General features: G+C 42.0%; 2 protein-coding genes across 3 annotated transcripts in view; one reads left to right on the top strand and one right to left on the bottom strand.

Annotated features, from left to right (window-relative positions):
- The window catches only part of C1H1orf131 (chromosome 1 C1orf131 homolog), an 846,319-nt gene that overhangs the window by 782,300 nt on the left and 48,206 nt on the right, over positions 1-15,813 (bottom strand). The window lies entirely within an intron of this gene.
- Positions 1-15,813, top strand: part of DISC1 (DISC1 scaffold protein) — a 346,709-nt gene that overhangs the window by 318,505 nt on the left and 12,391 nt on the right. For both annotated transcript variants that reach the window (XM_050769867.1, XM_050769874.1), the window contains one exon: positions 13,332-13,449. In XM_050769867.1, coding sequence (XP_050625824.1) covers positions 13,332-13,449 — 118 coding nt within the window. The remainder of the gene's footprint in view (positions 1-13,331; positions 13,450-15,813) is intronic.

Below are 15,813 nucleotides of genomic sequence, written 5' to 3' on the forward strand. Positions count from 1 at the left end.
TTCCTGTCTGCAACCTAGCCTGCGGGGTGCTTTCTGTTTCCACTCCTCTTCCTACATAATGGGCTCCCTGGACAGTATCGCTCCCCCAGACTTCTCATCCCAGCTGCTTCCTTTCTGAGCCAGTAGCTCTCACTAAAGAGGCCAAAAGAGGACGTGGCAATGTTGAGTCATCGCGTGCAGTATGTGAGTAGCCAGTGTGTGAACACGGCTGCAACGAACGGAATTAGCAGTAAGACACAACACAACCGTGTAGCCTCATCTGTTCAGATTGAGGTCTTCAAAAAGCATTGTAAGTTTAGGGGTGGAAAGGTGTGATACCTTTCCTCAGTCATCATAAGGGCTAACACTCCTATAACAAACACAAGTTAACAAGAGAAAAACATAACACATTAATTTAATCAGTTTTACATGACACAGGAGGCTTCAGAAATGAAGACTCAAAGACCCGGGGAAAACTATTTTTATGCTCAGGTGTAATGAAGAATAGTTAGCTATGAAGGAATGTGATTGGACAAAATGGGTGTAATCTAATGGCTGTAGCCTGGGGGGTGAGCGGACCAGCAAGTCCTGTCTGTTCAGATTCTTCTTGGACACTCTGTGTAGTATTTATTCCTCTTGGCTATGGGGCAGGACTTCTCTGGATGGAGGGTCTTCAAGGGAGAAGGAAGAGAGTGACCTTTCTAGGTTTTATGGTTGCTTTGGGGGAGAGGAGTCCTAGTTTCTAAGACTGGCTTTGAGGAAGAGGAATTCCGGTTTCTGTGGCTTGCATCCAGGGAGAAAAAGGAGTGTGAGAGAGGAGGGCAGGAGAAGGTCAGAGAGACCTTGCTTCTGAGCCTTCCAGTCTCCTTTGGTTCAAAGTACTCAGCATAGCACAGTGTCACACTTTGGGGTATCATACTGGGAGCCACAACATAAGTATCTCCATTCCTTTTTACTCAATTTCACATGAAAAAAAGGCTGGAAAAGGTGATCCACAATGAAGATGTTTGTCCTCCTTGTCTTAAACTGATTTCTGTATCTAGAAATGTCTCTATTGGGCAAAAGTGCTTCCTCTTCAGCCATAATGGGTCCAGATCTGAGTCTTTCTTTTCTCTGACACTTACTGGCCCTGGGACAGCTGGAAACTCACTTTGACTCTCCAGGGAGCATATCCCCAACTACGTGATCTCTTGATACCTCTCCCACTTTTGAAAAGAACTGACAAGGGAAAAATGTTCACTTACCCATCAGCTGGTTTTGCTCTTTTTGTTTAATGTCTTTGGGCAGAAAGCAAAAAGCTAGGGCATGAAGAAAAGTTCTGTCTCCACTACATTTTGAAGTTTTGCAAACTCAGCCATCTTTCCCAAGAGTAGAGCAGTAGAAGCAACCAGGATGCAACCAGGGTTGGTAATTGGTTGGTTAATTAAAAAGTCAGAAAAGGCAGAGAATCATAAAGGATGATACGTGTGTATTTTCAGCCTTTTTGTTTCTAGCTGAAAACGTGCCCTCTTATTTGCTGTTCATTCGATATAGGACCAAGGATTTCTGTTTGTAGAGCCTGCTGATTGGCTTTTCACATGACCCTTCTTGTGTAAACCTCACCTATCATGCATCATTAACAGTTTCCACTTTTGGTGTCTTTAAAGTGGACTGTAAATTTTTTTTTTTTTTTTTGAGACGGAGTCTCGCTCTGTCACCCAGGCTGGAGTGCAGTGGCTGGATCTCAACTCACTGCAAGCTCCGCCTCCCGGGTTCATGCCATTCTCCTGCCTCAGCCTCCAGAGCAGCTGGGACTACAGGCGCCCGCCACCTCGCCCGGCTAGTTTTTTTGTATTTTTTTTTTTTAGTAGAGACGGGGTTTCACCGTGTTAGCCAGGATGGTCTCGATCTCCTGACCTCGTGATCCGCCCGTCTCGGCCTCCCAAAGTCCTGGGATTACAGGCTTGAGCCACCGCGCCCGGCCTGGACTGTAAATTTTAAGAGCACTTGGAAAACAATTCTCAGCCTCTTCCTCTCTCTTAAATGTTATTGAGTCTTTCCAAGGTTTCCAACTTGCTTTTCATGGAGACAAGCACTTTTTTTCACACTAATATATCATTGCTCTCCATAGTATTTATTTAGATCGCATAATTCGGATTTTTAAATACAACTGGCCTACAGAAGTTAAGAAACAAATGCAACTTGACCAATAGAAACAGAAGTGCGCAAGCTTACCAGGGCCCTGCCCCTGGCCTGGCCTTGGCCACTGAATTTGAGAGAGAAAGCAGAGCCCAGGGACAAGCTGGCAGGTGGATAAGAGAGGTGTTTCTTCTGTTCAGTGAGCTGGCTCCTGCTGGTTTTCTCAGTTAATTACTGTCATCAGCTTCTCAGCCTCCTTCACCCGCCCAAGGGAAGGAAGGGGACTCCTCTGATCTGCTGGCTTCTCCTTCTTTCGGAACATGGTGGAACCTTGCTCCATGCTCCGGGGCCTCACGGTGGCCCTTTTTCCACTAATTAAAAATAGTTCAGCACTTCTGAGGAAAACAACCTCAGGGCTCTTGGTGACGCCGTTCACCTTGGAAATTCCTTGTCATTCACTGATGCAGACTGAGGGATCGATAGCGGGATGGCCTCTGCCTGAATGGCAAGGACTCATTTTTGGCATTTGTAACAGAGGAAGTGTTATCCAATGAATCCTCAGTGGTGTCCTGGGAGTAGCTGAGAAGTTTTGTGATGTGGAAAATGAAATAGTTTCCTGTCCCCTCATCATAGCTACAGTGCATTTGATTTCCCCACCACTTGGCAGCCAGGGCAGTTAAAGTCAGGAGCTTCTGGACCCCTACAAGCTGGTCGTGAGCTATTCCTGCCCTTCCTAGCTAGCAGCAGGCAGGAGATGAGGACTGGGGTTCCAGGAAACGCCTGTGTGAAATTTTCTTACCTCTGCCCAAGACTTGCTGCACTGCCTTTTTCAGTGCATAATTTAACGTTTTCCGCTCTGTCTATGCTGGTGTTTCTGCTTTGCCAGCCACTGGTTGTTCCACACCCCCTCCTCCACCCGGCCCCCAGGTATTTCCTGGAACCGTTGATTATGGCAGAGCAGATCTTATTTTGCTGATATGATTAGGAACCTCAGGCCAACAAGCTTGGGTAACAGTGAGAGAAAAGAAGAGTGGTCCTTTGCTCTTTTTGTCTGAGTGCCTTTTGAGAGAAAGAGTAGATACCACCAACCAGAGCATCCCTATCTATTTCCAGCAAACTACAGAGGTGCCTGAGAAGGTGCCTCTCAGGCACCTCTGAGCACCTCGGGCACCACCTTCTTTAGGGTGGGAAGCAAGCTCTCCCTTGGAAGGGGTAACATCCAGAACCAGGATTAAATGCTGACATTTAAAAACAGTAACTATGGGAGTATCATACTTAAAACAGTTTACAAAAAAACACTAAGTTCAAATTTGTTTTACTATAAAGTGAACTTGGATGGAGTTTGGGATTTGATTCTGTCTTCACAGTTTCCTTTTACAGTCCAATATTTCTTAGCTCAAAGAACACATTCCCTTAAAAGGAATCCCTCAAATTACTTTTCATTTTTGTTTTCTTATGCAAAAGGGCCTTAGGGTTGGATGTCCCTATCCCCAGAATCTGAATCCTTCTGTTAAATGGTGTGTATCTAGGTACCAGCCTGTGCCATGAATCTCATTTTGGATTCAAATGGATTATTTTCTTAGAGGGTTCTAATGAAGTTTGGTTTTATTCAGATTTGACGATCAAGCCCAGTGTGCTTAAAGAAAAGCAGTTCACATCCTCTTGCATGATCGTGTAATATAAACTGGAGCTTTTCAAAGGTTTCCCTTCAACTAAACTAGAAACCACAGGCCAATTAACATATGCCAATTAGCAAGCAATTTCTTCTTCTAACAATTTGTTTCGTTCTGTTAATTACTTTTATTTAGAGCCTGTTCCTCCGAGCCACCTTCAAAACAAGCATGCAGATACTTGAAGACAATTCATTGTTTGCTTTGACCTAAAGAGGTCTAAATATTTCAGATGCTTTCTTTACCACTGATGACATCTGGATGCTTTTAAAAGAAATACGCAGTTACTCAGAGTAACCGTATAATTTGAATATTTGGATGAATACTCGTATCAGAGTAATAAAGATATACGCTTAGTGTCTCAATTTTGCCTCTCTGCTTATTGGCATTTACACGACTGTAGAACTCGGCATTTATATGAAAAGGCAAACACCATAAAATCTATGTCAAATACATGTGAAATATATTCTTTGTGTTGTGGGCAGGCATTTGTTTGAAGTAAATATTCTTTATCTAGATAGTATTTTAAAAAGAAAGAGAAAACCATATTGCATTCCTGGAATGTATTTGCTAAGCATATATTTTGGAAAACAGCCCAAAGGAACATATTTAAGATAGTGATTTTAATACTACACTAAGGAAATGGTTTGATGCATCAGCTAAGCTCACGGATGGTGGTAATCACATCGGGTTTACCTCAAGCCAGAGGAGAACGAGTGAGACTTCACGCTGTAACAACCATTATGAGGCTCAAGTAGCATTTTTGGCTTGTAAGCATGTGTGTGTGCTGTGTTCAATTTTGCGTTTTTAAAATTTTTAAAAAACTTAAATACTGCTATAGCTCCAAAATATGTAAAATATGTAAACAGTTGGCTTGAAGGCCATAAAGGAACACCTGTCCTTTTTGTGCGTGTGTTTGTCTTACTGTGTAGCCTGTGACTTGCACTGCAGGAATTAAATATTTTTATGGATTGGCAAATATACTTTTGTGGATAGGTATTGCTGATGTCTTATTACACAGCCAAGGGAAATAAGGATCTGGGTAAGCAGTTGAGTCACAGCAAAGAGTACCATATCCAAGGTGGAGGTTCATGCTAGAGTTACAGGTACTAACCCCTCCCCTGCACCACTGATCCCTAGCAAGGGTAGAAGTAACTGATGACTTCTCAGCACAGCCCCCAGCACAATGTCTGAAAGAGAGACCTGAAGGGTAACTGCCTGCTTTCTCAGATTAATCTTGGAATCCTAGCAGTACTTCTTACTTCAGTTTTGAGATTTTTCTTATTCTATTTCTTGACACTCTTTCAGACTTCACATAGCCCCTCCCTTTAGAATAACTCTTGACAGCATCTTAAGAAATAGACTATTTAAATCATCTTGATCCAGTGACTCAACCCAAGGTGTAGTCCGTCTGCTCAAATTTGTGGCAAATCTCCACTGATGATAAGATTTCTGCAAATGTATGCTCTATTAGGTGTGGAAGCTTTTCCTAAGTAGAGTTGGCAGCCACAGTAATACCCGCCTACCTAGCAATTTAATGTAAACAGTTACCTCTTCCAAAGGTATTTTCTATTCAGAATAGAAATAATAAATATGATTTCCTCATCACTCTAGATGCAGCCTGATGAGCTATTGTTTCCAGATACTTTCTCGTATCAAAACAACCATTATTATTTAGTAATATATTCCCTACACTTTGAATATAAGCTCCAGTTCTAAAATTTTAAATGTTGGTATCTTCCAAATGTCACAGGGAAAGACTTAAGCCTTGTTATGGGAACTATAACTAAGTAAAAATGTCCTTGGAGACCCTGGTCATGGAATTTGTGGCTGTTCTTCTCACTGGGGCATGTGGTTTAGACATCTGCTCAGGCTAGCAACTGAATGCTTTTCTGGGTATACACTTTTATAGAAAAATGTTTTTTGAAAGTCACTTTAATGGGAAAATCCTGCCTAACAAAGGAAATCCCATTTTCTGTTTTTAAATCACACTCCCTGAGTTGGATGAGCAGGACAGAAATTTGACATCAGCTCTAATTCAACACAGCTGAAAATTTCTGCCCAAACATTCCCGCCTATGGGTTTTGATCATGAGGTGAGTTAAGCAAATTATATTTGAAATATTGCCTGACTGAGTCGGTGCTACTGAATCATTCCCGTGTGGAGGGACAGCAGGGAAGACGGTAGGGCTTTCATGGAGGCCAATAAAAGCCATGTGTGTACAGCAGTACTGTGGAGGACCCCAGGACCCCATGGCTGTCCCTGTGGCAAGAAAATTAACCCAGGCTGTTCTTGGTTGCACGGAGGCAAAGGCATGCGTTCAGCATCCAGAAAGCTTCTTCTTGTTGGTTTGCCTTCCTGGCTCTTTAGACTTGGGTGAAATGATCTCTTGGAAGTGTAGTCTGAAAACCAGCACAGCTTCTTCCAAGTTCTCATAAGATACAGGAGTCTCCATTCATTGCTGCAACAAGCATTACTGGGCACCTTTTATGAGCAAGGTAGGACGATAGAGGCGGGGGCGGGACATCATTCTGTCATCATCTGGTGAGGAAGACAGGCGGTTGCACACGCAGGGAGGAACTGCTCTTACCCAGAGGCAGGCAGGGTTGGAGAATCAGGATTGAAGTGTTCCTGGAAGAAGTGGAATCTGCAGGGTTTTGAAGAGAGGGGGTGTTAGGTGTAGCAGTCAGACCATTTACCTGTTGTAGCTGCTTTTCATTCTGACCCGCAGGGAAAACAATTATTCCCAGGGCTAAATGATGGGATGGATGTTCAGAAAGGAAAAAATATAATAATTTGAATTGCTGAAAGGACCGCCTGACAAGACAAATTACTGGAGCGTCTTCAAAGACATTGTGAACTGCCAAGCAACCTGTATTTTAAATGATCCATTCAGAATTGCAAATCCTACAAAACTCCATTTCGGCTAGGAATCCCGGTGGCTTTGTAGTGGGTGGCATTTTTAATTATCAAGTATCAGTCATGCAGGCTTTCACTTTTTTGGTCACATTTAATTTAAAACACAAATGGGAGCAAAAGTTACAAATTGCACACAGAGAGACACTCGGTGTGTGAAGTTGTGGACATGGTTCAGACTATGTTTATTTGGAATCTACAGAGTTGATGGGAGAGATGGGACCAGATACTCATGTTCTTATTAGGAAAGGAGACATTCTCGCCGCCTTTCCCATGTGCCCACTTGCTTTTCTCTGCTTCCAGCCTGGTATTTTATGGACTTGTGAATGGGGGGTCCTTGCATCCCATCATTGCATCCCAGGTTGTCATGGCCGTCATCGCTGTCACCTCCACTCAGTATGCCTCTGTGTCCTGGAGGGAGCATATCCCTTTAATAAGACTGAATGCTCCAGGAATTGAGACTTTGCAGAGTTCTGAGGGTAGAAGGGAAGAGAACACCATGTCTTCAGGCGCTCGCTGTTTGCTTCTCTGATTTCTTTCCATCACCATTTTGTCCAAGTTACATGCCTCTTTGGCTGGGTGCAGTGGCTCACGCCTGTAATCCCAGCACTTGGGGAGACCAAGGCAGGCAGATCACCTGAGGTTGGGAGTTCGAGACCAGCCTGACCAACATGGAGAAATCCCACCTCTACTAAAAATACAAAAATTAGCCTGGCATGGAGTCACATGCCTGTAATCCCAGCTACTTGGGAGGCTGAGGCAGGAGAATCCCTTGAACCCAGGAGGCGGAGGTTGCAGTGAGCCGAGACTGCACCATTGCACTCCAGCCTGGGCAACAAGAGCGAAACTCTGTCTCAAAAAAAATAAAAATAAATAAAAATTAAAGGACTCTTTGAGCCTCTTGTGTGTAAAAGAAGGAATTGAATCTTGAGGATGGTTCCTAGGACCCCTACCAAATCCAGCAGCACTCTCTGCTTCTAGGTATTAAGATTCTCAGGGAAGGTTTCCGACATGCTTAGTAGCCATGAAGGAGGCAGAGCTTTGTAAATGCATTTGCTGTCCTGGGAAACAAGATGGTGTTAAGATAAGGAAGTTCCATTTCTCTTGCAGTTATAACCCAAGGCAGAGCCTCCTGATTAATACACCTGGCTTACAACTCACTATTTTGGCTTAAACAGAAATGGCAGTGCTTCCAAAGCTTTCACTAAGGATACCTTCTTTGAAAAAAAGTTTCTTTTCTTTTAAAACAAGCAAACAAACTCTCTTCAACAGCTCCCGTTATTTATTTATTTATTTAGCTTTCTACGAAGGCTTAACAAATAAAACAGATAAAATTAGAAATTGGGGTAGGGTTGACAATAAAAACCCTTTTCCTCCTACCAGGGGATCTCTGCAGAATAAGGCCTAAAGCCCATTGGTTTGAGAGAACATACTCCAGCAGGTACTTTCAAAGCAGGGGAAAAACTAGAAGTGGTGTAATACGCTCGATGCTTCCTGCAGAGACTATGCCGTCTTGTGTGACCGTAACATATAAACATCATGTACCAGGAGGACATGATTATTTAAATAGACAGCAATGTTGTCCTTCAGTCTAGGCAGTGGGTGTGTCCCAAGGCCAGTGTGAGGGCCCAGGAGACAGGAATCTGTATGTTTCTTACCTTTCTGCCTCTCATGATGTGAGCACCTTGCTCTGCTAAGTGTCCACTGAAGAAAGAGCCACTTCTCCTAAAGCTGGAAGAAAGTGAGGCCCTGTGGGTTGTAATCAGATATGTTGGACTTACTGTGGTATATCTTCCTGAGGAATTTTCTAGGAAATTTTGACTATACTTGGTGCATACACACACACACACACACACACACACACACACACACACACACCCCTCAGAAAATGTGCCTGTACTGTTCAATAACTTACATATTAAACTAGGAGCCAGGGATCTGGGATCACTGACCAGTGGCAGTGGCCACTCGTAATGTCTTTGTTGCACTTCCCAGCCTCATGGCCATAGTGCCCTGCGTGGGTAGGAGCTCCCCTCCCTGAGAGGTATTAGCACTTTAGTGAGCTCCAAAAGTCTCGTCAGTTAGCTCCCTAACTAGGTACCAGTGAAGATGCACTTCTTGCTAGCATTTTGCAATAGTTTTATCTACTCATGTGAGGTTCTGTGTAGGGACAACCCATGTAAGCCCACTGTTTTAGCTACTATGGCTGCATCAAAATCACCACAAACTTAGTGATTTAAAGGAACTATTTAGGATATTTGTGGATCTGTAGATCAGAAGTTGGGGTGGGGCACAGTGAGGAGGGTGTCTCTGCTCCACAATGTCTGGGTGTTAGCTGAATGACTTGAAGACAGGGGCTGGGACCATCTGAAGGTTCGGTCCTTCCCAAGTCTGGCTGTTGACTAGGGCTTTAGCTGAGGCTCTCATCCAGATGTCTATAAACAGCCCGTCCATAGCTTGGGCTTCCTCACAACATGGAGGCTGGGTTCCAGGGTGGGTGATCTAAAAAGACATGTCACCTTTTATGACCTGACTTTGCAAGTCAGGCAGTGTCACCTTCACTATGTTCTATACATTGAAGGAATTTCAAGGGCCATCCAGGTTTAATAGGAGAAGTAATAAACTCTGTTTCTTGATGGTGGAGAGGCAATGTTCCAGAAAAGTGTGTTGCTATGACCACAGCTACACTGCCATACCTGGGCATGGTATGGAAATGGCCAAGGAAGTTTTGCCTAGTCCCTGATTTATGGGCTAGTAGGCAGGACCTGGGTAACTTTGCACAGCTGATACCCATGGTTCTTTTTTTCTTTCTTTCTTTTTTCTTTTTTTTTTTTTTTGAGGTGGAGTCTCCTCTGTTGCTAGGCCAGAGTGCAGTGGTGCGATCTTGGCTCACTGCAACCTCCGCCTCCTGGGTTGAAGCAATTTTCCTACCTCAGCCTTCTGAGTAGCCAGGACTACAGGTGTGAGCCACCACACCCAGCTAATTTTTGTATTATTAGCAGAGACAGGGTTTCACCGTGTTGGCCAGGATGGTCTCTCTTGACCTTGTGATCCGCCTGCCTCGGCCTCCCAAAGTGCTGGGATTACAAGCATGAGCCACCACACCCAGCCGATACCCATAGTTCTGATCCCACACTGCTCTCTCTGGACAGACAGATTTCTTTGGACAGAACAGAATTTTTCATCAGATTGATAGAAACATATTAATCTACTCTCTCATCAGCTGTCAATTGTCAGTTTAGGTCTAAACTAATTCTATTCCCAAGATTTCAAGTGAGAGCCTTATAGTAAAGTAATACATCTCTTAAGTCATATCCACCTGGTTCACATTCAATATCCTCTCAGTTCAGAATCACAAGCTGTCAGACCAACAAGTAGTGGCTGCTGCACAAGCCTGAGAGAGATCCTGTAACTGCCTTGGAAAACCAGCCCCACAAAAGAATGCCAGTCAGATCTTCTGTTAGCTAACAAGGTGACTTGAGCTCTGTGAATTGTTCCCTTATGCTATATTCTTTGTTTTTTAATCTCTAAAAAACTAAAAAAAAAATTCAGGTAAATGTCTTCCTTTTTCGTTATGGTTCGAATTAGGGTTTTTGGTAACTTTTTTCCAAATTTTAGAAATGTTAAAGGTTCAGGCAAGTATAAAGAAGAAAATAAAAATTTCCTGTAATACTGCCCCACAAAATAATTATAAATATTTTAATGCTTTGCCTATTTGAGTTATTTCATCATCATTAAATGCTCTTTTATTAAAAATGACTTTAGTGGCTAAATTCAAATCTAATATACCAGAACTTATTTTAACTATTCCCTTTATTGTTGGACAGTTATTTCCTCTTTCCCATACTTTTAATGCCATCATTTTTGCATGAAAAATCTTTTATTTCTATTTGACATATATGTGATAGGCATTCTTCCATGCTTATTACAAGGGCTTAATAAAAGTTATTTCAATTTAAATGAACAAATTATTTCTTTTTGATAGATTCCAGGAAGGGAAATTATTGGGTCCTAAGATATGAACAATTTAAAATGCTTGTTATGTGGTCTGAAATTGCTTTCCAAAATTTATGCCATTACTATCAATCTGCACATAATTTAAAAAGGCAAACAAGCAGGAATTATATGTTTGGGGGAGAAATGTAAAACTGTATTTTAAATTTGTTTAATTTAGCTTTGATTTCATATTTGTTGTAGCCGTAAGATGAAGATTGAGTCATTTGATTTCATTTAAGGGTGTTTTAAATTCCTTGGTTTTCTGTTCTGAGTCTATGCTTTTTCTCTCTTTAAGTGTGTTTTCAGTCATATGTATTTTCCTGCTAACAGTGTATTTTTCTCCTTCCTGTATGATTTGTGGTTTCATGACTGTCAATCATTTTTTCCCAGATGTTCTTTTTCTTAGTGTCTCATTTATTTCATGTGTGATGACGGTGTTACTCATTATCCAGTTCCTACACTTCCATGTAATCTTCCACCCTCAATTTCACATCTTTGACTGATAATTTTATTTTGGGATCAGAAAAAAATATATACATATATATATGTATCTGTGATTTTTATATATTTGCTGTGTTCTCACCACTGTTATGGTCAATTTCAAGTAAGCCTTCCTGGGTGCTTCACATTAAAGTTCCTTTAATTGTGTCCATATGTCCCCACAATTGTATGTTATTGCCACTAGATTTCTTTTCTATATACACTTACTTGCAGTAAATGTGTATAGCTCGTTCTGTAGCTTGTAGCTCATTCTTCAATATACTAGACTTCTCCAGTATTTACAATAGTTATTTGCAGTTCCCATTAGCACTATTTTATTCTAATGTAGTTGGCCATTGGCATGTAAATTTTAAAGCTAATATAGCAAAAGTCAAATTATATACCTGAATTTAGTTGTTATTTGTGTATCCTGATTATAATATTATATAACGCATCATCTCCAAAGACCTTTTAACGGGACTATTATCACACACCTGGGCATTTTGATATTATTGTGTGGTATTCACTGTAGCTTTTGTAGTAACCTTGTAGTTTAAGCTGAATACATATCTTAATCGTTTACCTTAGGCTTTTTTTTTTTTTTTTTTGAGACGGAATCTTGCTCTGTTGCGCAGGCTGGAGTGCAGTGTTGTGATCTCGGCTCACTGCAATCTCCGCCTCCTGGGGTCAAGCGATTCTTCTGCTTCAGCCCCTTGAGTAGCTGGGATTACAGGCACCCACCACCGTGCCCAGCTAATTTTTGTATTTTTAGTAGAGATGGGGTTTCACCATGTTGGCCAGGCTGGTCTCGAACTCCTGACTTTATGATTCACCCACCTCAGCCTCCCAAAGTACGGGGATTACAGCTACGAGCCACTGCGTCTGACCTGCAAAAATTTTTTAGTGTATCTTCTAAGCTTTTCACTCTTAGTTGAGGAAATATTACCTTTACATTTAAGTTTTAATTCTGAGCTCATTTCTTGCTTCTCCCCCTGCTTTATTCTAAGAATCTCTATCTTCTGTTCTCGTTTTCTTAACCTTGTTTATTGTTTTCCTTTACAAGTCTGTGGCCTTCTACATGCCCAGCTTTCAACTTGGGGCCCTGGGATGAATGATGAACCCATGGCCCTTACCCACAGGGAACTTACCTCACTTGAGTGGACACAGCACTTATCAGAATGATTGCCCTACAAGGTGAAATTATTATTTGGGGCCTTTGAAGGAAAGGTTGGGTTTCAGAGAAGAATGGGGAAGAATGCATGGGCAAAAAGAACAGCATGAGAGAAGGCAACCAGGTTAGTCTGGCTGGCAAAGCTTAGCTTGCCTTTAGGAGAGTAGAGGGGATACAGCTGAACCATGGGCTTTGTGCCGGGTCATATGAAGGCAGAGTTTAGACTCTGCTCTGTGGTGGTTTTGTGCAGGAAAGTAACATAAAGAAGGCCCTTTTCTGGCTCATAGAAATAAGTTTGAAGGGAAAACGTGAGAGAAGGAAGGAGCTCTAAGACTCAACTGTTCATTCATTAAATCAATCAATGCTACCTGCCTGTCATGTGCCAGATACTATGCCAGGGACTCTAGGACCAGCAACAAGCAAGACATCATCATCCTGCTCTTATGGGGCTTAAGCTCCCATATATGGTGGTGGTAGCTGCAGCTGTATGTGCAATATACACCTCATGGCACTTATATTCTAGCATTCAGGGACTGTGGTCAGTGTGTAAACAAATGTTCAGTGCCCTAGTCAATTCCTGTGTCCTTAAAGGAATATTCCCTTTGTCCTTACAGGTTAGCCCAGTTGCTGCTATGACCCCCTCCCCACTTTTTTTAGAATCCCTATTAAATTTTGAATTTGCCCATTGATACAGCTGGAAGATTCAGAGTTTCTGTTTGATAAATCCACTTTGGGACTTGACATACTGGAAGTAGCACTTTGAAATGACCAGACAAGGGAGGTAGGCTGTGGAACTATGTAGACAAAGCTCATTCTTTGGTCATAACTTGAAATCCGTTCACAGCTTCTCAAGTTTGATCCCCAGGGGAGACACAGGCCCTAGCACAATTCTGACTGAGGTGCAGAAACTGGGAGAGCTCTTTCCGGGAAGCTTCCCTTTGTGTACGGTCTGTGTTCACGGCTCTAACCAGTGATCTTGTTTCCCCCACCCCTCTCGCCAGGAATCTTACATCCTTTCTGCAGAACTTGGAGAAAAGTGTGAAGACATAGGCAAGAAGCTATTGTACTTGGAAGATCAACTTCACACAGCAATCCACAGTCACGATGAAGATCTCATTCATATCCTTTTCATCTTGCAGATTAAGCAAGACAAAGTTATTTTATAGAAGAAAGTCTTTAAAAGGTAGTTATGCCTCAGAAGATGGCAACAAATAGATGCTGCTGTTATGTATAGTGCAAAGCACCTCAGATCTCTGAGATTATCAGGTATGAAACATTTTCTCTCTAGTTTTCGGTAAGCAATTCAGTATTTTTTTTCTTTTCTTTTTTTTTTTTGGGATGGAGTCTCACTTTTGATGCCCAGGCTGGAGTGCAATGGTGTGATCTCAGCTCACTGCAACCTCCACCTCCTGGGTTCAAGCAATTCTCCTGCCTCAGCCTCCTGAGTAGCTGGGATTACAGGTGCCCGCCAGCATGCCCAGCTATTTTTTTTGTATTTTTAGTAGAGACGGGGTTTCACCATGTTTGCCAGGCTGATCTAGAACTCCTGACCTCAAGTCATCCACCTGCCTTGGCCCTCAAAGTGCTGGGATTACAGGCTTGAGCCACCACATCCAGCTGCAATTCAATATTTTTAATTGCTAAACCCAACCACTAGCAATTAAGTTCAGACATGCACACAAGGAAGCCAAAGCAAAATGCAGTTTCCAGTGGGTGTAAAGCTGGCTCTGTGTGGCCCTGGTGGAAGAAAACAGTTGACTGGCTCATTTTCCTATGAGCTTTTTCAATACCAAGTGTCCTAAATCCACCTCTGAGTTTCTTTATCTAGCAACTCTACCTGGTAATGGGCAGTAGAGTAACAAAACAAACAGGACTTTGGATTATTTCCTTTCAACTTCTAACCATGTACACATGGTTGAACTGAATTTAGTCCTTTCTGGTTGCCAGTGATAGAATTTCTTGCACCAGACTTAACATCCTTGCTGTTAACCTATAAACACCTTCCTCAAAACTAGCTGCTAATGAGCAAGATGTCTTGAGAACATACTGGCTTGGGTATGCATCCGTATGAAGCACTCCATTCTATGTTGATCTGTGGACACAGTTTGTCACTGGTTAGTTCTGCTGAGAGCAAACGAATGGGTACACAGTGGGTGAAGGGATATGCAGCCCTATATCCTTTCAGTTATTTAATCACAAGTTGACACTTCTGTAGCCAAAAACACTTCCCTATTCATCTTTCTATTCAGTAGAATGTCTTTTATTAGATGCGTTTGTGGGAAATTTAGCTATTTTGGTCTTTGCTTGTCATTGCTGTCTTACTTTTTAGAATTCCAGTTTTTACCATACTTTATGGGCTGTGTGTGTGTGTGTGTGTGTGTGTGTGTGTGTGTAAGTAGCTTTGAATGGCCAAGGACTAATCTTAGTCACAAATACTCAGATCTGCGATTTAATGATAGATCCAATGCTATGCTTCCTTCCTTGCTATAACTTTATATTTTTGACCTTGTTTATTAAGCTGAGCAGAAAATTTATTCAACTTAATCAGCAACGATTTTCACATTGCTTTAGGTAAATTTTGAAAAGCAGATATTCTGTTCTTCATAATTTCCTGCCTCTTAAGAATCTTGTATTTAAGCTATTATCAGAAAGTTTCCCAAAGAAACATAGAAACATAGAATAAGGATGGCGTTTTTATTTATTCCATGTTCATGGGGTCACAAATCTTTGAGCACGTCTAAGGTGGTATGGCTCCCAGCAAATGGGCAGATGATGGGGCACAGAGGAGCAACCCACTGCAGAGAGTCCATGGATATGAAGGAGTTCCCGTTCCCCAGCCCGGCAAATGGGCAGTTCCTGAGTAGGAGGTACCTCTGTCTTCAGGTAGCAGTTCTGAGGGCTGCAATCAGGGTTCTGTGCTGGTCTCTTGTGAAATTTTCTAAAAGGTTAGTTTGATTCTGGAGAATTGGATCGTATTTTTACTAGAGCTGGGAGGCAGCTCTAGCAAAGACCCCTGAGAATAAAAGGGGTTAAGCAGTGTTTAAACAAGATCCTTTTAGTTTTTCCACAGCTGATCCAAGCCAGATTTAGTAGCAGTGGGATCATGGATAAGTGATAATGCCTCTTTAAGCATTAGGGTTCCCATCTGTAACGTCAGGATAACATACACCTCTAAGGTTTTTATGGGGGTTCAATAAGGCCATATTCACAATGTACGTTTAATGTAGCCATGGGTAAGTACATGATTTTAGGTAGAAAAGTGTTATCCAAGTCCATTTGTCTCACAGTAAATTAGTCACAAGCTCCAAGAATATCCCATTTATGCACAAAAAGTTTCAAGGTACATTGATTCAACTATTTTGTAATAAACACTTAAAGGAATCAATCAGTAGCTCCACAATAGCTTAGATGAAAAGTCATTTAATTCTAATAAAATGTCTATAAATAGATAGGGATTATTATCCCTACTTGACAGTCGAAAAA

This window comes from Macaca thibetana, chromosome 1, assembly GCF_024542745.1.
Source record: "Macaca thibetana thibetana isolate TM-01 chromosome 1, ASM2454274v1, whole genome shotgun sequence".
NCBI lineage: Eukaryota > Metazoa > Chordata > Mammalia > Primates > Cercopithecidae > Macaca > Macaca thibetana.